This window comes from Camelina sativa, chromosome 5 (assembly GCF_030686135.1).
Source record: "Camelina sativa cultivar CO46 ecotype springtype chromosome 5, ASM3068613v1".
NCBI lineage: Eukaryota > Viridiplantae > Streptophyta > Magnoliopsida > Brassicales > Brassicaceae > Camelina > Camelina sativa.
In genome coordinates this window covers 40,844,369-40,870,424 of record NC_141884.1, presented here as the reverse complement: position 1 = coordinate 40,870,424, position 26,056 = coordinate 40,844,369, and the positions used below count along the sequence as shown (strand labels likewise).

Sequence of the window (26,056 nt, the reverse complement as noted above, 5' to 3'; positions counted from 1 at the left end):
AGTCTTGGTTTCACAAATTAATTCGAGTACAAAAACATTATAACAACATTAAACATATAGAATCCCACTTACAAAATATGGATCAAAATTCAATTTTGATGACTGGATCACACAAAATATAAAATATCATTAATGATTTCCAAAATAATTTAACAGAGAGAATGAGTATAATAGAAAAAAAAAAACAAAAACGAAACTTGTCTTTTTGGTAACAGCTTACAACTCTACATATTCGACCATTGACATATTTCTTGTAAATTTCCCCAGTTCATAACCTGGAGAACCCTGCATTGTTGAAGTCTGCTAAGAAGATATAATGTAACAATTCTGTCGAGTTCCTCATTTAGTCATTTGAAAAGCATTTATGGGACATAAAATTTCATCTGCAAACATGAATCATCAAGCCTGCAAAGAAAACCTGCATTTTCTCAAATCTGAACCTGCATCTTATAAAGCCAAATTAATTCACAAAAACCTACAATTTGTAACATAGACAAACGAAACCTGCAATCTATATAACTTAGACAAACCAAACATGAAACTTAGATAATCAAAATCTGCAAATTAATTAACCGAACCCTACAAAATAATTAACTAAAACCTGCAAACTTACACAACAAAAAGGTAAGAAACTAGAAATATTAACAATGGTTCAGGAAAAAGGTAACAAAAAGAATTTAATAGTAATACGTACCTCAAAGAGGAGTGGTGGTATGTGTATCCCGACTTCTTCTCCAACCCGGAGGACTCTGCATTGCTGAAGTTACAGAAGTAAATCAGTACCTTTCAAAGATTGAAGATAAGAGAAATATCACATCAAGATTTTGGGATTTGGTTAAAGAGTTCAAACCTTAAGAGGATGAGCTAGATGGACTGCAAATCGTTTCATGGAATTAGATGCACTCTCGAGAATAGTTGTCCCACTTGTGTCAAGTTCCTCATCATGTTTCCTAGTATTTCGTAAACGCATCTAAAGCAAATCAAATTTCAACTGTAAACGTGAATCATCAAGCCTGTAAACCAAACAAAATTATATTTCAAAATAAACCTGCAACTTAGAAACAGAACCTGCAACTGATACAACCAAACTCTGCAAATTAATTTACCAAAACATGCAATATACAACTTAGACAAACCGAATCATCACCAATATCATAAGGATCTGTTTACTTATAAGTATCGGTTTTTCAAATCTAAAACCATTCAAGGATGTATAAATATACAGATAGTGAACCATCACCAATCCCTACTATTAAAAGAAAAATGTTTTATAAAACTAACCTTAGTGAATTAAGTTCAACGTGTACTAAGGTCAAGAAGAAGATTATACTTGAAACTAAGAAAACAGAGTAAAATATGGACTAATAATAGCTTGCATATAGATTCTACTAAATAAAACCATTGCATATGAAATCAGTCCAACGTGTGATAAAAAAAATCATTGCCCGTGAATATGCAAAAACTGAAAAGAAAAAAAAACATGGCGAATTAAATGACATAGAAGAGGGAGAGATTTATAGAAGCGTAATTAGGCTGAGGGTTGGACTCATGTTCGGAGTCGATATCTTCTTCTTCTTCTTCTTCAAATTGATCACCGAATCATCTTCACCTCTCTTCTTATAAGTCACCTCTCTAATCCTAGAGACAAAAAGTCCCTTAAGTTAGGTTAAACCTCAATGTTTGTTCTATAAGTGGTAGAATATATATTTTATAAATTTGGCTTAAAGAAATGAAATTAACCTTTTCACATCCAGAGCTTGATAATATTGAAATGTTTCATATTCTAAGGAAATCCTCTGCACCTTCCATGGCCAAAAAAACTACATGTCATACATGTAAACATTTATGAAACTCTCTATTGCCTTAAGTAATTTAGTTCAGAATTAATCTTCTGCATAAACATAATCTTTAATAACGGTATATTACCTCTTGCGAGCATGAAACCATAAATTGACGGCGGCGACAGAGCAAGGCTTACTTGACCGGAGAGATGAATCACGCATGTTTCTGAGGTTGAGTTATTGCGAATTAATGAGACTGAGGTTATCATCTCAAAATCGTGATGATGATCAGACGAACACAAAATCATTATACAAATCAAGATTCTGAAACAAAATTCCAATTAAACTTGGAATTTACTCATAAAACATAGACTTAAAATGTAAATTTAGTTAAAAGAGAAACAAAAACCTTAGCCATGAAATCTTGCCTTCTTCTCTTCCTCTACATGACTACATCTCTTCGACTTTGTCGACAAAAAGAAAAAAAAAATCCATTTGGGAGAGACGGCGAGAGAGGAGAGGCTAAAGAAAAAAGTTTTGTGTAAGTGATTGACGGCGACAAAGAGTATAGAGAGAAACACCTTTTTAGGTTTTTTAAATCGACGGACACGATAAAAATTAATCAACGGTCACGATTAAATAAAAGAATCAGAATTCTTAAAACGGGTCGTTTAGGATCCGCGTGTTTATCCGTTTAGAGGGGTGTGAAATTTTGTTGTTACCCTCTAAAAAAATCGAATATTTGGTCATAACTCCAATGGCATACCCTTGTAATTTCTTACAAAACGAAAGTTTAGTCCATAAACTGTGTTTCAAAATAATAGTAGGGATTTTTAGTATAAAATTATCTTATTTGCCCCCTATTAAATAAATAAAAAATTAAATCTTTTAGAATTCTAATAGTCAAACAAGGGTATAATAGAACATTTATCTGTTTTCTTAATATGTGTGAAAACCTCTAGAATGACAAGTAATTAAAAATGGAGGGAGTAGTACTTCTTAAGAAATAACACGATAATTCATGCCAGTTGTTATATATAATTGATGAAAAATATTATTATATCTATAAGATTTAACTACTCCCTCTGTTTCATATTAAGTGTCATTTTAGACTGATTATTTTGTTACAAAATAAGTGTCACTTTATATTTCCAATGTAGATGTTTGGTAAATTTTCCAATTTTATCCCTACTAATTAATGTATACACCAATAGAAAAAATTGATTAATATATTAATAAAGGGTAAAATAGAAAATTTAATGATTTTTTTAATATGTGTGAGAAACTCAAAAATGACATTTAATATGAAACAGAGGGAGTATATTTTAGTTTTACGATATAAAGACTACAAATAATGTATGTGTGTAACATATAAAGAAACTGTAGCAATTATAATTAGAAGAATTCATCTCTTTTGGACCTTGTGATGCATTCATTTTTGTTATAGAAAAGGTCCTAACGTATTTATTGTCTTTCCATACATCACCAAATACAAACAGAAAACTTATTATTAATATTTATTTTTTATAAAGAACAGAGATTGTAGCGCTAGAGAGTGCCCGCGACATGTGCTGCAACATTTGTTAGTTTCCTAATGTCCAAGATACCTAATGAAAAATCTTCCCGTTATATATATAAACAGGGGAAAATTATATTGCATTATATAACCAAAAAAAAAGTATTTAAACTATAATTTCAAAATTCGCATGGTCTATAATTATATGCAAAATTATTTCACCGTAGCCTCTTAATTAATATAGAGTTATTGACAAAAAAAATGTAAGAAATGATATTCACTAATTTTATTAACATGCAAGTACCTCGCATACATATAATATATATAACATATTACATCTATAAATTCCTGTATAGTGCAAAAAAAGTTATTAGAGAAAACCAAACATCTCCTACGTACTGCAACCCGACTATCGATGGAAAGACACGTGACTAAACCACAAAAAAACAGGTATATGAGTTGGATTTCATCCGGTTCCTTCAAGTTGTCAACGGAGAATCGAGATGATTATAGTCTTTTTACACATATATGTACAAAAAAATTGAAATGCATGCGTATGTTAGTAGTGTAAGCGTGGGGAAATACGTAGACTGTGCATGAGAATGACAAATGGAGAAGACGATTCTTACAGCTCCAATTTCAACGTTGTTGACAGTCTTCGAGAGTTGTGTTGTGTCTTGAAAGAGAGAAACCAAGAGGAAAACGTCAAATCCCCACGTTATCCCGCTCCTACGTACATTCCTTTTCAATTTCGTATAAGCGAACAATTATACATCTGTCTAGTATGCTAATCATCTGTTATACCTTACACATATATAAGTGTCTCATTTGTGAAAAAAGAGTATCCCTTTCTATCAAGACTTAGCTTGTGACTTCGTTCCAAATATATATTACATAAAAAGTAGGAAATTTTTACGTTTTTGATCTAATCCTCTATTTTGCATCATAGCATTATATATAAATATCCACAAAGTAAATGAAATTTTCAGACAAGAGAGCATAAGTTTTATAATTATTTTGTTTACTTTATTTACGACATGGGCATGATAATTTTGAAATTTCAAACTATCAACAACAACAGTTAAAGTTGTTTTATTCTTGGTTCATATAGAACTGCGGAAATTTCGTACTATTATTAAAAACTTAAAATTGTATATTGTGTTACTAATAAATAAATACTCCTTCTGTCTCACAAAGATTGAAGTTTAGTATTTTACACACATATTAAGACAGAGGGAATATATGATTAATTTATAATTTATTATTTTCACTTTTTTACTTTCCCATTTTTACACTCCATACACTCTACAACATCAATAATCATTAAAACAAAAATTATTAAAAATATTCAAAACATCAATTTTTGGGAGACAAAGAAATTTTTCTAAAACTTCAATCTTTGTGAGACAGAGGAGTATAAAACTCTAGTCCAGCTGCACTTTAAATCTGCAATTCCTTAAATTAAGAGAAAAAGGTAAAAAGAAATATTACTAGTAGTAATATAGGGTAGGGGTAGCATTGTAATTAGGGAAAAATGAAGGAAGAGCGAGAGAGAGTACAATAATAGCATTTAATGCCTCTTTGTTCGTATTCTCTGCCATTCTTCTCTCATTAATTACTCTCTCTCGCCTCAGATTCCAAACTCCTTAAATGATTTTTTTAATTGCACCTAATTCATGTGTTTTAATGTCTTTGTGGTCACTATGAAAAGATTGGAAATTTTCATACTGGTAAAAATTAAAAATAGTACTTTACTATATTATACTATATTATAAGAAACATTCAAAGGTCTTTTGATAAGACGCTTGTCATAGCATTTTTTTTACTGTTCTTTTTACCATGTCCTCTAAAACATCTCCATCACTCTTTTCATCTTTTACTTGTCTTCTTTTTAATACTAATATATAGTAATAAGCATATCTACATTACAGTACTTGTAATCATTTTTATTTCGTGTGTGTGTGTGTGTGTGTACGCGCAAAATAGTACTTGTAATCTTTAAACCTAAAAATGAATGAAAATTGTTACCAAGAAAGCCCATTTGGTCCAATGATTCAAGTTACCGCTGTTTTGCAATTGGTCCAGACGAGCTAAATGGGCTTTTAACTTAAAATAGCTTCTCCTTTGGGTCTTAAAGTACAATAATAGTCCGAATCCTAGAAGATTGTATAACCCATACTCGATTCTAAGTGTGTTGCTGACATTCAAATCTTTCATTTACAAAGAACTGGCAAACGCACCGAACGCATCCCAACGGGTCAAAATTCCAATTTTGACGTGAGTTGTTTGTCAAGCCTGAAAGATATATATATATATATATATATATATATTTATCATATGTTTTGGTCACCTTAAAATGTAATAGTTGCCAGTCGCCCAGTCTTTAAACCTTTCCAACGACATAATAAGAAACCTCTGCTAAGTACGATCTTAAACCTACTCAACAACCATACCTTGCACGTGAGCCGAACACAGTTTCCTTTTAAACCTTCTAGACGAATCCGAAGCTTTCCGACACTTCAAAAGTAGTTAAATAAGTAGCGCAAGATTGTTGGCCATTAGAGTTTCTCGTGATAGAGAATTTAATCTTAAATTATACTCCATATGGTCTGTAGATAACAACAACAATAAACTGAAATATTAATCAAAAGTTCTTTTTATAAACTTTCACTTTTATTATAATTTCTTTGTAAAGGTTACTATCATCACATATAATTTGTTTTCTTTAGGACGGTGGTGAAATAAGTGTCTCTTCCTCATTGGCTCCGCATCTTATCATGAACCCTACGAACCCTACCTTGTCTTGAACAAGGTGAATGATATTAATTTGTATATCGGTAAGCTTAAAATCGATCGGCCTTTTTCTGTGTCTTTCATAACACCGAGCTTAGTCAACAATGTTTTAGTATCACATTCTAATGACGACACTTAGGGTTTTTTTCAGCAGAAGCATTAAATGTATATTACTTCAAACACTATATATCTCGCAATCAGAATTCATATTTTGTAGGAGAGATCCAAAAAAGAAAAAAAAAATTAATAGATGTTCAATAAACTTTACACGCGGCTAGACGAAGAGGTTGGAAGAATATACAAAATACAAACAAGTCATGACAAGGCGCTTTTGATAAAAAGTAATTAAACAAATATGGTGTAATTCAAACGTTTTTTAATGTTCGATTGGTTCAATGTATATGAAAACTATATGTTTAAAAACCATATAGAAAAATATGTCGCAATATTTTTTCATATTCCAAATTCCCACTATTGAAATTGCTCTTAAAGTTTGACAAAACAAAAAAAAAATTGCTCTTAAAATTTTAAACTACAAAAAACGTAACAGTATTAAGAACCGGGCTGTATCTAAACTCGATCGAATATAATTTCTTAAGGTTTTAACAAACATAACCAATTCATTAGGAAAGCAAAAACTAAAAACAGAATTAGATCTCTCTTCGGAAAATGAATAATGAAAAAAAAAAAAAGGGTATAGACATCTTCCCTTACGCATCTTATCAACAACGGCTAACATTTAATCTAACTTCGACACGTGATAACATTTGTCGGACGCAATATTCAGAGACAACCACAAAGTAACCACCACGTCACTTTTTTTTAGTTTTCTTTATCAACTTAGCTTTCTGAATGGTGCCAAATGGCAATGGAACAGTGGTTGATCTTGACAACTTTGATTGCTACTTGTGTGAAATTACATATCTTAATTCATTACATTGTACTCCCTCTGTTTCACAAAGAGTGTCATTCTGGAGAAAATTTTTTATTTAACAAAGAATGTCATTTTACATTTCCAATGAGTGTTTTAATGCTAAATTTTCTTTTTTACCCCTAAACCCAAAGTTATTTTCATTGAATTTTGATCATTAATCACTTAATAAATAGGGGCAAATAAGTATAATTCAAACTTTTCTTAATTTGTGTGAAATGTGTCAAAATGACACTCTTTGTGAAACAGAGGGAGAGGGAGTATATACCAAAAAATTCGTCCTTTCCTTATTGAAACAACTTGATGTTAGTCATTCTCTCCAAAATCAAAGTTTTCTTGATATAATTTCTGATTTTGAAGCACATTGATATATGTATGAGTTTTTTTTTTTCTTTACTTTTTAATGAATGGCTCAAGTGACGTTGGATCGATGAAGCCGCCAGAGTTCACAAATGGCCAAATTTAATTTGTTGTTTGTGTTTAATAAGTCAAAAGAGATTTCCGAGAAGCAAGGTGAACGTAACCTTAAACTAATCATTAAAACATTTATTATATAAGTTGCGTTTGTCATAAATATTAGTACTAGTTGCTTAAACCACAATTTGTCAAATGCCATGGTTGAGATAAGTATAAATATCGTTACTCGTTAGTACTAGCTAGTATAGGAAGAATGCAAGAAAATTTTAAATAAATAATAGTAGGAACAAAACTTTTGGTTCTTCTGAATGGATACATAATTCTTTTTAGAAAAAAAAAAACAAAAAACGGTCATGGTAAAAAGAAACCAAAACGATATTAAGGCCAGTTTACTTCTTTTAAGAATTAACTAGGATACTACCCGCGCTACGCCGCGGGAGGATTTTGTGTAATTTTTTTTGTAATTTTAATTATTGTGTGTATGTTTTTTTTTCTTTTTATTATATGTTGTTTTGTATGTTTGTGTTGGATTAGAAATTTATTAAATCTTTAGCATTTTATTTGTGAATTATTTTGTGAATGATTCATTGTGCAGTTTTGTTTTGCTGTATTTGTTTTTTTATTTTTATTGATGTTTTTAGCTTTTATATGTCAATTAAATTAACACGTATACTATGTACTTTCCCTAAATGGATCAAGTCTCATGGATCATCACAACTCAACTCAACCCGTAGACTGTAATGAGTTGAAACATTTTATCGTAATGACTTCATGAATAAATTGAGTTAGTGGTTCAAATGGTTTAATGGATCAATTGAGTTATGTTATAATGAGTAATAGTTTAACTATTTAATCCATCAAATGCTTAAACCGGTCAAAATTACCAAACCACTCTAAATTACCAAAACCACTAAACCGGTCAAAATGTGTAAACCGGTCAAAATTTCCCCAAAACAATAGCTTCATCGTTATTTTGATTCTAGAAAAATCAAATTTGATTCAGAAGCGTTTGAGTAAAAATCAAAGACTTTCCAATCCTTCAGCTTAAGGTCGCTTTTACCCATGTTATAATTGAGCTTGTTTCTTCTTAATCCCTCTCAGGTTCGCTTCTTCTTCAACCCATGTTATAATTGGCCCTTAAGCTTTTCATGTTCGTATTTTGCTAGGTTTAAGTTGATTTTTCTGGGTTTTGTTTGAAGTATCTGGATTGCCCCTTAAGCTTCACAGTTGATTTTGATGATTTTAAGTTGTATGTGTTCATTATTTCGATGGTTTTGCGTTGTTTTCTAGCTTAAAACAAATTCCATCAAAATCTCTTACATTAAAAACAGGGGATTCATAGTATTTGCAGAAAATAAACAGTTAAAACATCCAGAAAATAAAAAGTTCTCTAGCTTTCCTATATGATAAGTAATGCTTATTGTACATACCATTCTTTAATTTCCCAGCGTCTTCTCTTTTCAGCTTTGACTGAAAATTCTTCCACCCATACCAATACTCCGCGGTGAACATCTTTTTCAATCTTCCTCCGACACACAAATCTGATATTAATAAAATTTCATGCATGAGAATGCATACTCTTATTATAGTCATCCTCTGGTATAATAACCTTGTTCTCTATTCAACCTCACATGTCCCATGACATCTCTAGTCTCTCTAAGCATCTTCTTGTCCGATGCTCCTGAAATTCAGTTTTAAAAAAATAAAAACAACAACAACCACATGATTCACTAATTCAGTAAAAGATGCAAACAAAGTGAATGATTTATATTACCTAGAGGCTTATCAGTCACTTGACAAACTTATGATCAAGTTCTTGAAACTATATATGTTAATCCAAGCATCAACTTTTTACTATTCGTTCTGCCACGATTCTCGAACCAACATACATAGAGAAGCTCGGTTACCTTTTCAAACCTTCATAACACAGGGCAACAATTTTCCATAATCACTATCCCAACGAGCTATTGCACAGATAATAAATAAAAAAAACCTAGATTCAGGAATTGAATTCCATTCCTAATAGTGAGGAGTATATCCCATGCGATTGAGAAACCATTCATCGTAGATCACATGATACACCTCTTCCCACTCCCTTCCTCTAACCAGATGCTCTTTCATATACCGAAAAAAAAAATCCCAAACAAGCAGAGATTGTTAATATTATATCCAGACCACACTGAGACATGGAATCAATAATCAAACAGAACTCAGGGAAAAACATTAAGCATCGAGATAAAGGGCTTACTCAGATATCTAGATTGAGTATGTGAAGAAAAAATTAGCAACCTTTTTCTGGTACTCGATTTTCATGAGTTCACCGGCCTATATCCAACAAAATTTCATCCGAAAATCAGATTTCTTGTAGAAACAACATCGAGCAATTGAAGTTCATCCAAAAATCAGATTTCTTGTAGATACAACATCGAGCAATTGATTTTTTTTTACAGAAACGAAAAAAAAAATCGAGCAATTGATTAAATCGAGAAAATCGCATTCAACATCAGTTGGACCGGGGACGAAGAAGAAGAAATCGAGCAATTGAGTAAACGCTCTCGTTTTACTTTTTTTTGGTCCACCTAAGAGTAAAATCAGCTGATGTGTATTAATGTTATAATTTAGTTGGTTAGAGATTTTAACTGAAGTGTCAACACCTGATTCAATACAGAAGCTGATGTGTCAGAAGAGGAGAACAACGCATCCTACTTTTATTGTATTGATCTAAATTGAGTTTACTTTTTTTTCATTGCCCAAAAAAGGAGTTTGCTTTTCATTTGCATGGAAGTCAATATAGATCTAAAAGAAAAGAAAGAAAAAAACTCTAAAAGCCATGATCTCGTGATCATCTTCTTGTTTTCCGTGTTACGAAAGTAAACGCGTAGAGCATCGCGTAAACTAGTACTACAGTACGATATGTGGTGTGTGCAAAATATTCTTTCTTTTTCTTTATTTCTGTCAGCTATCTATACTATTTAAGAATATAAAGCCTGAAAGATAGTGAATCTAACTAAATTGAAGAGTTAAACAATACTTTTGTCAACTTAATTACCGCATACAATCACGAATTAACTATGACTAGTCTTCTTTTGGGATAAGCGAGATAAATCAAGATTAGGTTAAATTTATATAATACTCTGATGGAAAAGTCACGTTTAAACGTGTTTCACGTAACCGGCTTCCAAACTCCAAAGGATGGCGTGCGAGTGACGACAAATTAATTCTCAAATGAAAACGAAAAATATTTAAATCATTCGTGATGTATTCTAACACCCGTCGAACATCCTAATATGTGAACGTGGAATCTCGTTACACAATCGAATAAAATTTATTGCTTAATAGATCTGACTTTCTCTCTCTCTTTCGTAATGATTATCTATCAAATATTATCTTGACTACAAAAAGTATCACAAGGCATTGGCATCACATGTCAAATGATGAAATATATGTTGTTGGTGCATGTTAAAACATAGTACAATGATTTAAAATACCTTTTAATTTCTACTCTTTTAGTTATTTTAGCAAACGGTAGAAGATGAATCTAGCTATAATAAGATTGCTAAACACGACTTGAACGATCACTTAAATAGTTATATGTATAGTAATCACGTCCATAAAATGATAATAGAACATATGACAACAGATTTAAATCTTCAAAAGAAAAAAAGTTGGGAAAATATTATCACTAAATAGTTAGATGATTAGTTCACATCGAAATGAAATACGACTTAAACTGAAAGAGACCTGAGACAATTCGTGTCGAGCCACAAATTTTGGACCTACTATAATTTTTAGCCCGTTTGTTCCACAATATTTGCAGGGTCTTACTTAATGAATTTTTTTGGTCTTGGTAAAATAATTAATGAAATTTCCAAATCAAAAATAATAATAATCTGAGGCCCTACACTACAAAGCACACACAGTAACAACTCCCACATATATATAAACCGGCCAATATGAGCAACACAGAGATTCCAAAGAAGAAAAGAAACAAATAATTCCAAAACCTTCTCTCCTAATCGCAATCAAGAAACTTGCAAGATCTTGTAAAGACCATGGAAGAAGGAGATTTTTTCAATTGTTGCTTCAGCGAGACTAATAGTGGCATGACCATGATGAATAATAAGAAGAAGATGAAGAAGAGCTATAACCAGAAGAGGTTTAGCGAGGAACAGATCAAGTCACTTGAGCGTATATTTGAGTCTGAGACGAGGCTCGAACCTAGGAAGAAGGTGCAGGTAGCTAGAGAGCTAGGGCTGCAACCAAGACAAGTGGCTATATGGTTTCAAAACAAGAGGGCTCGTTGGAAAACAAAGCAACTTGAGAAAGATTATAACATTCTCAGAGCCAGTTACAACAATTTGGCTTCACAATTTGAAATCATGAAGAAAGAAAAGCAAGCTTTGGTCTCTGAGGTACATAATGATTCTATTGTCATCTTTATCTTTAATAGTTATGATATTTTTTTGAAATTATAAACAAGAATATATGAATAATAACTATATTCTTTTATCTTTTTGGATATTAACTAATCTCTATTTTGCAGTTGGAGAGACTAAAAAATGAAGAGATACATAAGCCTAAAGAAGAAAGGGATCATGAGTGTTGTGGTGAACAAGGGGTGGCTCTAAGCAGCAGTACAGAGTCACATAATGGAAAGTGTGAGCCAGAAGTGAGGTTAATAAATCAAGGGATTGTTCTGTGTAATGATGATGATGGTGATAACAACAACATCAAAACAGAGTATTTTAGGTTCGAGGAAGAGACTGATCATCATCATGAGCTCATGAACATTGTTGAGCAACCTGATGATAGTTGCTTGACATCTTCAGATAATTGGGGAGGTTTCAATTCTGATTCTCTCTTAGACCAATCTAGCAGCAATTACCATAATTGGTGGGAGTTTTGGACATAAAAAAACATATAAGAAAATAGAAACGTGATTAGAAGAAAGAGTGTGAATAGTTTTTGTAGGTTATGTAATAAGAAAAATCAATTTTCTTTTAGTTTAAATCTTGTTTCGATCTATGTATTTGCTATGTTCAATAAGCTAATATTATAAGTAGTAAAGTCAAAAACACTTTCACATTAAAGTAAACAAACTAGATAACTGAAGATGAGCTTCAAGAAACTATTGAGTAGAAGAAAAAAAAAAAGTACCTTATGATGAGATGAAACATCACCAAACAGAGTAATAATAGTCACACTTGCAAGAGAGTTTCAAGCGCATCGGTTTTACTTTGTAACTCAGAGTAAGAAGAGAACGCTGGTTGTGATTTTCTCTTCTTTAGCCGAGTTTGATGTACTTAATCAACCTACCAAATCTCATCACAGTGTTGGGTTAAAGATCGATCTTGTGATATGCTCATGAAGATTGTGAATGATTCAAAATGTTACTTAACTGAGATCATATCTTTAGCCCTGAGGTAGTAGTTTTGGCGTATGGTGTTCCAATAGGGATGAGTCCACAGTGAGAGTGAATGTGTATTTCATGTCGATGAGTCTTTGGAAAAGAGTTTGATGAGGCAATCATCAGATAAAACTTTCATCGCGATGTAAGAGATGGGACGGTGATTAATGTAATCTAAACGGTAATAAAGATTACGTAGGACCGCAACAATCATCAAATTTAATTGATAAACGGTTTATCATAAACCGCCGGTTTAAAGTTGCATAAGTACCGGGGACTTTAAATCTCCGTTAACGGGTATTGGGCCTATTTAAAATGGGCTTTTATTTCTTTATTTTATAAAACTGAACCCAACAACTTTGAAACCTAACCCCCCCTTCTGGCTTCTATGTTCGGGTTTCTACTTCTCCTTCTCCTTCTATAGTTCTGTGGAATGTTATGTACTTCTGTTTGGATTTGTTCTTCTTAAATAATACTATAACAGAGTTGGCACACTCAAAGAGATTAAGTGATAAGGCGTATCAGTTCTATTTTTCTTTCTTTTTTGTCTCCGGATCAATTCGAAATCTTGGACTAAATTAGGGATACGTAATAAAATATGAAAACCACTGTTAAAAAAATCTAACCTTACACATACTGACCTGACAAGACCTTTACCCTTAATAGAAGAAAATATTAAAACCTTTATTGAATGAGAATAATATACACAAATTATTATTGGTGGGTGGGGAATGAGCAATTTTAGCCTCCTCTAGTAATCCAAAAGAATAATTATTACATGCACGCATATGTAGTATATTTTGTTTTGTTGTTTAATCAGGATGTAGATTGATTGGTTATTTCTCTACTTTGATAAACTCCAAAGTTTAAGATTCTTTGTGTTATTTTTCCTTTTTCTTGTTTTTTTTTGTTTGCTTTCTCCTAGTGACAAAGACTGTCAAAAAGTTTATGATTCAACTCCTAGATTCGACATCATGTTGTTTATATTTAAACTTAATTTTCATAGCCCCCGAATATGTATGACTCGGTATTAAATATTGTCATAACCCGCGAAAAATATATTATATTGTAACTTATAATACATACATATGTCATCACTGGTGGTCTTGTCTAAACTATAGTGAAGTTCGATAGTATGTCGACATTTGTAGATTTCGATTGTATGTAAATCTCTCTTGTCTTATAATCAGTGATGAATTTGTTGAAGACATATGTCAATAATATGTGCAAACAGTTACATGCAGTTGCTTGGGATATAAGGAGAGCCACACATACTTACTTGTGTATAAGTTGCGCCTATGGCAGTATCGCACTATGCGTTTGACTTATAACCACATTTATCAAAAATTCAGAATCAATCTTCATATCTTCACGCAGAGACCGAATCTGAACCTAAAAAGCATGTGACTTAGGAGTGGAACTGTGGACTCTTAACTTCTCGTTCTATACACAACCTCTATACAGTGTACATCTCGATTTGCAAATGGGAATGTCAACTTCCTCCAGTACTTGCCTCAAGAAGTTGACCTATATACTATATATCTCTATATATAAAGGTAGACAAACAGTCAACAAACAATTCAAGAAAAAGGTGATCACACAATAATAGATACGATCCACAATATTAGTTTATAAAAAAAAGTGATGGAACTAGCTTAATGAAAACAAATGAATTATATCAATTTTAGCAAATGTTTGTTATTTTTTTTTGACTAAATATAACAACTTCGATATCATTTTTTCTTACTTAACTTAAAATTTTACATATAGTTGTTTTATATGTGAAGCTAAATCAAATTAGTGGTATTTATATACAGTTTTTTAGCTTAAGATAAATAAAAATGAAAATCTAAAAAATGCTCTAACTCTATATATTTCATCTTTCACTAATAAGTTTAGCGAAACATTATATTATGGATTATTTGTTTCGTCAAGTCAAAACTTCACATCATAATAGTGGCAACATAAGAATTAATGTGATCCATAAACATCTGAACAAGTGTAGACTTCCATATATTCTCTCATAATATAAATAAGTATTTTGGAACTATTGCAGAACCTTTCTGAGTGTTGACCAATTATATCTCACACACACACACACACACACACACACACAATGGAAATAAAGCGATTAAAAATATCTTTGATTATTGATTAACATTCATATAGAGAATCGAATATATTATCATTCAAGCTAATAAGCAAAAGTGGGTTAGGTCATCGAATATATATATATGCTCATTGAGATTGAGGTAATAATTAATGCGTGAACAAAAAATAATACTCCATTAATTATGAAATTTTCATTTGCAGTATTCTTCAGTACGTATTTCTCATTCTTCTCTTATTTGTCGTTAAGAGTAGTCAATAGACATTTTAAGTCGGTCATATGTTACGAAAATCAATGATCTGTTGAATTGTACGGTGCGCGTGTATTTAAACATGGGTTATAGATAAGTATGGTCTTAAGGGAATACATGCACCCTAAATCAGTTATCAAAAAGTACTAGATTTTAATTTTTTTTGACCGGCAAAGTAAAATCAAATCAACAGATTATTCGATAAATCTAGGATATACGGATATAGTATTCCCACATAAATTGGGCAAATCGATTGGCAATTAATATTAATCTATGCAAAAGTATATATAGGCTATATCCAACTTTCTAAAGTACAAGGATGCTGTGTACCTAGCTACGACGGTCCACTGAGGTACCATATGAAATAAATAAAAATTAAAGTTAAATTACTCTTTGAAAAGCATGGTTCATGGTTTAAATAGTTTAATTAATATCCTAATCATATGATTATGTAATCATATCTACCAACGGATTAAGGTATCAGTGCAAATTGCTCGTAGATTTTAGTCGTCACCTTTTGTAAAATGGATCACTATACATATTTGTAAACTATATAGCGTACCCACCACCATCACCAGTTGGATTATAATTTTTGCTTCTTCTGCATCTTTTATGCTATAGTGTCTTAATCAATTTATGATGAGTTATTATGGTATCTATTCTATCTACAATATATATATTTAAAACCCCTCGATTTATAGTGGTAGTTTTGTAATCAACATGAACCAATATTAATCTACCTTAACATAGATGTGATTATAACAAATGGTGGCACACTTGCATATACTAAATAATGGTCCAGACCGAAGATGAATTTAACTAAACAGAAAACAACATGTTATAAGAATTTGCCCCTTCTAATAGGGCAACGAACATACATTATTTATCATGTAACGTTAAGTTCTCGATAAACAGATGTGCCGCAGCCCCCTAATAAGTAATAATATGACTTATCATAGTCATCAAATGACAAATTTCAGACAATTGTTATAATGTCTTCCCGTTTTTAGAGAATGACAGAACACGTTCGTTTAAAATGTAATTTTGTCCATATATTTCCATATTAGTTTATGGTAATTAATTATATAGAATTACCAAATTTTGCTCGTAGATATCACCTAGAAGAAACCATGTTCTCTCAATATTTTCTAATTATGAATCATATTTGTTAATAGGGTGGCAAGTTGCAAACTTTATTTTCTATCCTTCTGGCCTCACCTGATTAGTACAATTTCACTTTTTCTTGACTAGCTTCCATGCATTTACTATGTCTACTAAAATTTTGTCTATTGATAATGCAACTTGCTCATTCGGAATGTGATGATATATCCGATCGAACATGGACGATCGAGAACAAATTATTTATGTTACTCTTAAACTGGTCGTAGCTGATATAGTCCATATTAAATATATCAATGTTGATTCTGTTTTTCACAAGACAAAAATAGATGAAAAAAACTTAGGCTTTGAATGGTTGTATAGTCTGCTCCGGACCGGACTAAAATTGGATTAGTCCACATTTAATTTACCATTTATCATTGTATATCAGTATGCATTGTTGCATACTAAAAATCTCCATACTAGTATGCATCTAATCATATAACTCCATACCAATGTAAATTCACGGTTAGTTTGCAGTTTTCATTCCACTCCTTAAAAGCTTCATACCATTATAAATTTCATATTAATTTTCTCCATACTACAGTCCAATATTTTGCATACCAAAATAGTGATATGCATTATTCGGTCTACACCATACTGTACAACCATTCAAAGTCTTAGTACTTGTTAACTAGATCAATGGTTAGGCACATCTCATACTACGATCAGGAAATCCTGACCGCTGATAAAAAGCATTGACAAGTACTTACTTAACAGTTACAACGAACCAAATTACGGGGACCAGGTGGATACGAGTCATGTGACTTGTCTGATTCCTAACTAGACATTTATGCCCCTCCCTCAAGTTGTCATGGGTCGAATCCTTCTATCATAGAGTTTGGGTATCTTGGTAATAAACACTTTCGAAGAAGACACGCCAAGTGCGCATTTTTAAATTGACCCACCTACTGCAAGAAGCCAAGAACCACGACGATCAAGCTCGTGGGACGTTTCGCATGAATCTAGCACGTGGCTAATTAATAAGCGAATGTTCGTGTGATTATTGATATAGGAAACGAGATCCAACGGCTAAAGTTTAGGAAGTGCAGTTGTGTGCATCGCACCACCCCCACCACACCATATCTCAAACCGACAATGAAATCCACATAATCTATTTGTTGCCGAAAAAGAACGTCAAGGTATATTTGTGTCCTAAGCCCTTACCTAAAGGTCAATTACATTGTTCTTTAATCTTTATTAAATAAATTTATTTATTTATTTGTTAATCTCTATATAACTATATTAACCATTTGTTTTCTGTTTGGTGTCTGTTGGACATTTAATTAAATCGCAATTTGTTGAAATTAATAAATATATACATGTAAATAACATTATTTGTTTTTTTTTTTTTTTTTGAATTCAAGCTATGAATAACAAATTAGAATCTTCATTCACAAAACTATTTAATATGGAATCTTTCTCTGAATATAGGAATATACTAAAATATAGTAGTTCTTTTTCAATTTCTACACTTGATTAAATGTCGCTTTCTACTAGTTTTTGAATATAATCAAAGAGACCCATGCTATTAATTCGAATTTTAGCACAATTAGCGGATATGGTCTGACCATCGGTTTATGAAATACGAGAAACTAACTTGACGAAAAATGACATTTCAGTTTTATTTTATGTAGTGTTTAATTATAGTCTTGTAACTATATTTAGGATGTCGGAATTCGGAAATGTGACAATGTATTGGACCATTGGTAATTGAGTGTATATATATATATATATTAATTAGAAGACCAGTCCTAGATAAACCTATGCTAAATTCAGATGACAGAGTTATAATGTTTTCTATTGATTTGTTTGGAGTGATTAGAGAATACAATTTGGTCGTTTAAAATAATATTATTTCTTAGTTCATATAATAATGCGGACAAACCATTGTTCAAGTCCTTGATTGCCCCCCACGTCTTCGATAAGAAAAATAGGTTGAAAGGGTCAACAAGTTCGTTGATAACTTGAAATGATTAAGCTCTTGGAATAGTATACTTAATTCGAACTATATATATATATATAACGAATTATAATAAGATAGTTGATTTTATATTCATAAACCTTGATCAAGAGCAGTTAAATGTTGATTTAGTTACATTCGACTTGAACTTTGTATATATATGAATTCTCTGTATATTATTATAACGTTATATGCTTAGTATCTTCTAAAAATCCTCTGAACAGTTGACTTCTATGATATAAATCGATTATCGAGCAGTCTCACAAAGGAATTTATATAATTACATAATATTATATTTTTCTTTTTTTTGGGCCAACAATTACATAAATAATTTAAGAGAGCTCTCTTCGATTACAACGTCGTCCAAAGGATTATACAAAGCGTTAGTGTCACGCGCCCTAACTTAACCTGCCATTTTACACATCCCTAGCGCATGGCATTGGCGGCGCTAGTAGCCGTTATATCTCATTTGCCAACGACGCAACTCAACAACGGTTATGATTTGTCTTCTACATTTACACTTTATTGTTTCTTTTTGGTGACATATTTAATAGATTAATTAACATCAATAAAAGTATACACTTCATATTACGAAAGAAAAGGTTTTATAATGCATAAAAACGTTACGATCATGGAAGATATTATTCTTAAATGTTCAAGATGATTACTGTTGGTAAATGAATAAATATATAGTACTGCAACCGTGCAACATACAGATTATATTATTGTTGTTCTTATAGAAAAAATCATCAAGTACCAAATATTAAAACTTGATGTCGTATGCTATGATCGAATATATATATTAACTTGCACCGAGAGTTGCGTATTTAGATATGCATTGTAAGTAAAAAAAGTAAAAGTTGTTTTTGACAGCACACTCACTTGAAATTAATTCCATAACAAAACTATGACGCTAAAAACTGTAAAAATGGAATTTTTTAGAAAACTATACGAAATATGGATATATATAATTTACACAAGGTACGTAAGTAAGCTAACAAATACAATGAATTCACTCTGAGTGGGTCTATCAAGTTTCATCAGTTTTATTTAACGGCCACGAGAAGTTAAGTTAATTACTATATGCATTACTGTCATTGCAATTTACACCTCTCGATATTACGTTTTTAAATTTGTAACTGATTTTGTCAATAATTTCTCGAAACGAAGATTCGTTTCACAGTCAAAATCCATCTTACATATAGAAGAGGAAGACGAAAAAAACCCCGAGCATACCTTTTGTTTTATTAAAGGATAAGTTTTGTAAGTGGTGTGAAATCTTAATCACTTTAAAATTTTGCACTTTTATATTTGATGTGTATTTGTCTAATAGATTGGTGAATAAAAGAGCCTATTAATTCATTGCATTTAATCAACTTTTTTTCTTGTGGCTGAAAGGACTCGCTTTTCTATAAAAAAATATCCTAAATAAATTTGGTTTATGTTTAATCAAATAAAATATTTATCATAATCAAATACAACATTTTCGGTAAACTTTAATTAAACAAAGATTTGATACATTATCATCAATATACGTTGCATATATTAATTATTATTATTATTGTCTTTTACATCTGAAAATAAATCAAAATAGCGGTTCTTGAAAACACATAAATACAATATTTAGCATTTCTGTAGCTAATATGAAAAAAATCAAATGATAAAACAGACTTCCAAATTCAAATTTTATGTATAGTATATATATTTCAAGTGAGCAAGCAAACGAAAACTTGCCCATAAAATCAAATAGAAAGTACAATTAAGAGTAAAAAAGAATGAAGTACACACAAAAGAGTATTATTATTTAGCATAAAATACAACATTCCCCTTCAAATATTAAATTTTAAGTTTTTTTTTTTTTTTTGTCAACCATTGGGTCACAACAGGCCGGCCCATTAGCCTAATCCCTACATTCGTAAGGAGTGGGATTCGATCCCTGGTGTGATGGTGCCTTGTGCATTAAGGACTTACCTTTGGCCACTGCACTAAGGTCACTTCACATATTAAATTTTAAGTTTATAATTATTTTTTTAAAAATTAACAAGAGAGGATTCTAACTTTTTGTTCTGTATAAATACCTGAAGGCACCGTTTCATCTTATAAACCCCACAGCAAATAAAGACACTCTCCTTTCTCTCCCCATCTCTCTCTCTTTTTCCTCTGTTTCAATGGCCACTGAGCTCGACACCAGTAGCTTACTTTTAGCCCTCTTGTCCAAATGTAGCCTCCTTACTCAAACCAATCTCGCTCTCTCTCTTATCGTAGCCTCCCTTGCTTGTCTCGCCGTCTCTCTCTTCTACTGGTCTCATCCCGGAGGACCCGCATGGGGAAAATACTTCTCCCATCGCCGCCACCAAACCAAGGTGATCCCTGGACCAAGAGGCTTACCTTTTATCGGAAGCATGTCTCTCATGTCAAACACTCTTGCTCACCGTTGCATAGCCGCAACGGCAGAGAAGTTCGGAGCCAAAAGGTTAATGGCGTTTAGCTTGGGAGAAACTCGCATGATCGTAACTTGCAACCCTGATGTAGCTAAAGAGATTCTCAACAGTTCTGTTTTTGCTGACCGTCCGGTTAAAGAATCAGCTTATTCCCTCATGTTTAACCGAGCTATCGGTTTCGCACCTTACGGCGTTTACTGGCGAACCTTGAGAAAGATCGCGTCTAACCAGCCCGAAACAGATCAAACGCTCCGAAAAGCAAAGAAGCGTGATCGCGAATCAGATCACAACGTGTCTCGCGAAACAGAGTAATACCGAAGGTCTCTGTTTTGCACGTGACTTGATCAAAACGGCATCACTTAACAACATGATGTGCTCTGTTTTCGGTAAAGAATACGAGCTTGAGCACGAGCATGAAGAAGTCAGGGAGCTTAGTGAATTGGTTGACGAAGGTTATGATCTACTCGGAAAACTAAACTGGACCGATCATCTCCCGTGGCTCTCAGAACTTGATCCTCAACGTATCCGGTCTAGATGCTCAACTCTCGTACCGAAAGTAAACCGTTTCGTGAACCGGATTATCTCTGACCACCGTGCTCAGGCTCGTGACTCGCCTAGTGACTTCGTTGACGTATTGCTCTCTCTCGATGGTCCGGATAAATTATCCGACCCCGACATGATCGCCGTTCTTTGGGTATGTACACGTGACGTGGCTTTTCTTACAAGAAAACATTTTTATTTAGGTTTCGGATAATTTAATATGCCATTTTAAGTAATACTGTACGATGGATGGAACTAAAGTATTTGCAATTTGTGGGTTTTTTTTTTTTTTAATAGGAGATGATATTCAGAGGAACTGACACGGTGGCTGTTCTGATCGAGTGGATTCTTGCTAGGATGGTCCTTCATCCAGATGTTCAATCGACGGTCCACAGAGAGCTTGATCAGATCGTGGGGAGATCAAGAGCTGTCGAAGAGTCTGACGTGGCGTCTTTGGTGTATCTAACGGCTGTGGTGAAAGAAGTCTTGAGGCTTCACCCGCCAGGTCCATTACTCTCATGGTCCCGTTTAGCAATCACAGATACGACCATCGACGGTCACCGTGTTCCGGCGGGGACCACCGCGATGGTGAACATGTGGGCTATAGCACGCGATCCACAGGTGTGGGAGAGTCCCTTGGAGTTTAAACCCGAGAGGTTTGTAGCCAAGGAAGGCGAGGTTGAGTTCTCGGTTCTTGGTTCGGATTTGAGGCTTGCACCGTTCGGGTCGGGTCGTCGGATCTGTCCAGGGAAGAATCTTGGTTTGGCCACCGTGACGTTTTGGACTGCGACGCTTTTGCACGAGTTTGAATGGCGACCACCGTCCGATGAAAAGACCGTTGACCTGTCCGAGAAACTGAGGCTCTCGTGTGAGATGGCTAATCCTCTTGCTGCTAAATTACGCCCCAGGCGCAGTTTTAGCGTGTGATCCTTCAAGATTATACACAGATACACTGGTTACTAAAGTGAAGAAATTAGTGTGAGGCAAAAAAAAAAGAAAAAAGAAAAAAGAACAAACAAGGTGAAGCATACAAATAAAATAAAAATAAAAGATACAAATAAAATAAAAGGTAAAACATATCAAAAAGAAAAGAAAAGAAAAGAATGGTTATGAAGTTTTATACTTAAACTAACATCTTGATACGTATTACTTAAAAAAAAAAAAAAAAAAAAACATCTTGATACGTGAAGTGTTTGGTGGTGTGAGGAGTGATATGTTGTAAATATGATTAAAGCATTATTGTTACAAAGAAAAGTTAATATTATTGCTTAATAATACTACTTGGTTATTATATTTTCTTCTCATTTTCCTTTTGCATTGTGGTTTTATATCATAATACTTCATTTCCTCGTTTCGATAGTATTATCTAAAAACTTAATTGTTATAATGTGGAGTATTATTATCATCCTTTCATCCGGCCTGATCATAATACCAAAAATACGTAATCGTAATTATAATATACCTATATTAACAAGAAAAATAACAGTGATATTACATTATACCAATTCATCATACCAAAAGTAAATTCTTACATACAAAAAATATATACGGGAAATTCAAATCCCATGTAACCTTAAATATTCAAAAAATCGACCGACAATGTTAACAAAAATAAATGTTTGTTAAGAATTTTGCCGAATGAATCGAAGGAGCTGTTTTCACATTTTTTTGCCCCAACTAAAATTTATAAAAGATTTGTCTTTATAAAAGTTGCAGATTTGACATACCCTGTCCCTGTCCACTCTATATCTTTCTTTTATGCGTAACAACCAATCAAAATTCTATTTGTCTTGTCACATTACAAAAAACTATATAACTTGTGTATCTATTTACCTAAAAAAGTACTCTATATATGATTTATTTCCTTTTTAATTTATACTAGGAGATATCCCGTGCTTAAAGCACGGTTCAACATTTTTTTTAAAAATTATAATTTTTTAAAAAAGTTATTTTGTTTGAAATTATAATTATTTTTAATTTTTCTGTAAATCATTAGTCTATTTGAATACTAATTATTTTAGAATAGTATAATATTTTATTTTTGGTGAATTATTACAGTTTTATATTATTTGTTTGTTGTATTTGCATCATATTTTGTGAAATATAAAATAGTAATTTTAATATTATAATTGTGAGAAAATAAAAAAATTATGCATTTTATTAATCATAAGTATCATATGAAAATTCCAAGCAATTTGTAAATAAAATAAAATAAAGATGATAGGAGAATCATAATTTTAAATCTTAACAAAATCTTCGAATTTAGTTATTAAAACTAATTATATTGTAAAAATATAAAATAAATAGTAATTATATTGTATACTTGTATATAAAATTTTAGTTTTTAAAATTCTGATTGGTTTATATTTTTTAAAAAAAATATTTACTAATTTCGTCCATATTTTATTAGAGAGAGAGAAAAATTTTGTTATTATTTTTTTAGATTTTTTAATATTTGATCTGTGAGTGTTTTTAATTTTTTAGTTAATTATATTTATTGAAATTAATTAATTAAGCTATATTAAATTTTTCTAATGGCAATTGAATGTAATTTTTTACACATTTTTAGGTTAGTTTCATATTTGTACTTCTCAATTAATATAGTAGGATATAGAGTGGTCAGCGTTCACTCTATATAACTAAACAACCAAATTCAATGTAATAAATTCAACTTAATTTACGGTAACTTAATTTATAGGACGGACCGGCATGCTTTTATAACATGCCCAAATCTACTAAACATCTTATAAGAGAATAGATTTTAGACATATATCAAGATGGAAACCCCTAATCTATTATTTGATTTTGGTCACATAGTTAATTTATCAACATCAAACACTACAACCACTAATTACGACTATACTTAATCTGAAAAAGAACAAAAAATGTGCAATATGATTTTGTTTATTAAGGGAAGATATTTGACTGAAACACTTTCAAAGTGTGTGGTCGAACATAAAATAATTATCATAAGAGTTACAGAATTTATATTTATATATTACAAAGATTGTGACACATGAATTATTAAAGGCTGGTGATATTTTTGATCCAGTGAGAAGCAGGCACATAAGCATTAAGAAAGAACAAAATATGACAAGATTTGAAAAAATTGTGGTCTAATCGTATATACAATGTAGAGAGATCTTAAACGTAGACAAAGTATCTATAAAGAAACTTTTTATGGTCGAAGCATCTTCACTGGTTGCTGAGAGAGGTCTTCACAATGATGTCATGTATGTTTCTCAATTAATAAAAGTGATCGTAAAAACTATAGTGCCCATATACGTATTCCTAGACCAAAACTAATCTTGTATGACAATTTTGTTTGCTTTGAGTCCAGGTATATAAAAAAACCGACTTACAATATGTGTATAAACATATATTGGGCTTGAACGAGAGTTGATAAACAGTCTAGGCCATCAACGTAGTTACGTAAACACTATCACATTTATTTACAAAGTTTTAGATCAAACTGATAAAACATTAAGAAGTAAATATTAAAGCCCAGTATTATTTGACACAATCATAGCTTATTTTCAATAGTAATCACCGTTTAAATTATTTAATTTAGTATTTGTTCATTATTTAGTTGATTGAGCTGGTGTAGCCATTTCCATGGTCCTTGTTTATAAAACCATTGCCGGAGCTAGGTTTCCGGCAAAGGCTAAGATGAACGCCGGGATCATGATGAATCTCCGACGAGTTGTAAACGACTGAGCCGTTTATGATCTGAACATTACTGTTCACGAAACGACTTTCACCATTATTGTTTTGGTTCTTTGACTTTGACTTTGACTTTGACTTTGATATTGACTTTTCCTCCGCACTTTTCTTGGCGTCGTTATTAAATAAAAATGGTCCACGTGTCTTGTTCGGCGACCGTAGGATCTCCATCACAGCTCCTTTGTTTTCACCTGAAATAGTTATGACGCTTTGTGTGCCCATTATGACGTCATCATCAGACTCAGGAAGTAACGTTTCCTTTGGTCCGTGTACGATGTCTGTTTTCTCCGATAATGTAAGTATGCTTTTCTGATGAGTGGTCTTGCTTTCCTGCCTAGGTTTAGGTGGTTCGTGATTTAAGGGAGGAGACGACGTAAACAGAGTCGGTTTAGCCTCTTGGATTTCCTCTGGCGACGGAGGACGTAATGGCGGGGACATCACCTGAGGCGGCGGATGTGAAGGTTGAGCAGCCGGAGACATCATCGTGTTGTTGTTGTTGTTGTTGTTGTTCCTTGTTTGGTCCATGTACGAGGATTGTTGTTCTTGTTCCTTAGGTGGTTCATGTTTTATAGACCTTGACAATAAACCCGGACTTGGTTTAGTCTCTCTGACTTCATTTGGTGGAGATCTAGGCGGTGGAGGAGGTGAATGTGGAGCAGCCAGGGACGGTTTATCTTCGCGTTGTTGTTCCTTTTTTGGTCCATGCACGAGGTTTGTATTGTCTGAAAATTTAAGTATTTTCTGACTAGTGGTCTCGCGTTCGTGCCTTCGCTTAGGTGATTCGTAGTTTATAGACGGCCGTGGCGATAGAACTGGACTCGGTTTAGCCTCTCGGACTACCTTTGGTGGAGATCTTGGTGGCGGAGGAGGTGAGGGTGAAGCAGTCGGAGACAGTGGTGGTTCGCTGACGTAGTTGGGAGAGGATGGGTCGCGTGATGAGTATGCTGTGGGTCGAACGATGCTAGAGAGACGGTACCAGGAACGACCTGATCGACGGTTCGACATTACTTGATTTTTGTGAATTAT

At 32.6% G+C, this 26,056-nt stretch overlaps 1 protein-coding gene, 2 long non-coding RNA genes and 1 pseudogene across 12 annotated transcripts; 2 read left to right on the top strand and 2 right to left on the bottom strand.

Annotated features, from left to right (window-relative positions):
* Window positions 1–107: 107 nt before the first annotated feature.
* On the bottom strand, window positions 108–2,391 carry LOC104788496 (uncharacterized). 9 transcript variants are annotated; one of them, XR_015558332.1, is made up of 6 exons: window positions 2,191–2,391; window positions 1,927–2,105; window positions 1,741–1,820; window positions 851–1,638; window positions 695–757; window positions 108–405 (listed from the first exon to the last, which is right to left on the bottom strand). It is a non-coding gene; the product is annotated as an uncharacterized LOC104788496 (long non-coding RNA). The 9 variants fall into 9 exon arrangements; XR_015558340.1 differs by having other exon boundaries at window positions 1,741–1,796; XR_015558334.1 differs by having other exon boundaries at window positions 1,927–2,050.
* Window positions 2,392–8,739: 6,348 nt separating this feature from the next.
* LOC147945040 (uncharacterized) lies at window positions 8,740–9,355 on the bottom strand. Its single transcript, XR_015558331.1, has 2 exons — window positions 9,213–9,355; window positions 8,740–9,119 (listed from the first exon to the last, which is right to left on the bottom strand). It is a non-coding gene; the product is annotated as an uncharacterized LOC147945040 (long non-coding RNA).
* Window positions 9,356–11,128: 1,773 nt separating this feature from the next.
* On the top strand, window positions 11,129–12,513 carry LOC104788494 (homeobox-leucine zipper protein ATHB-12-like). Its single transcript, XM_010514265.3, has 2 exons — window positions 11,129–11,850; window positions 11,982–12,513. The coding sequence occupies exons 1-2, from the start codon at window positions 11,491–11,493 to the stop codon at window positions 12,348–12,350; spliced, it is 729 nt and encodes a 242-aa protein (XP_010512567.2). The 5' UTR covers window positions 11,129–11,490; the 3' UTR covers window positions 12,351–12,513.
* Window positions 12,514–20,441: 7,928 nt separating this feature from the next.
* Window positions 20,442–22,600, top strand: LOC147945039 (cytochrome P450 78A9-like; annotated as a pseudogene). The gene is made up of 2 exons (XR_015558330.1): window positions 20,442–21,461; window positions 21,605–22,600. The product of XR_015558330.1 is annotated as a cytochrome P450 78A9-like (transcript).
* The last annotated feature ends 3,456 nt before the right edge of the window (window positions 22,601–26,056 follow it).

Bases quoted from the DNA above. Each gene is read 5' to 3' on its own strand.
- LOC104788494 (XM_010514265.3), top strand. From the start codon at position 11,491: ATGGAAGAAGGAGATTTTTTCAATTGTTGCTTCAGCGAGACTAATAGT. The intron at 11,851-11,981 runs GTACATAATGAT...TCTATTTTGCAG, and splicing joins AGCAAGCTTTGGTCTCTGAG to TTGGAGAGACTAAAAAATGA.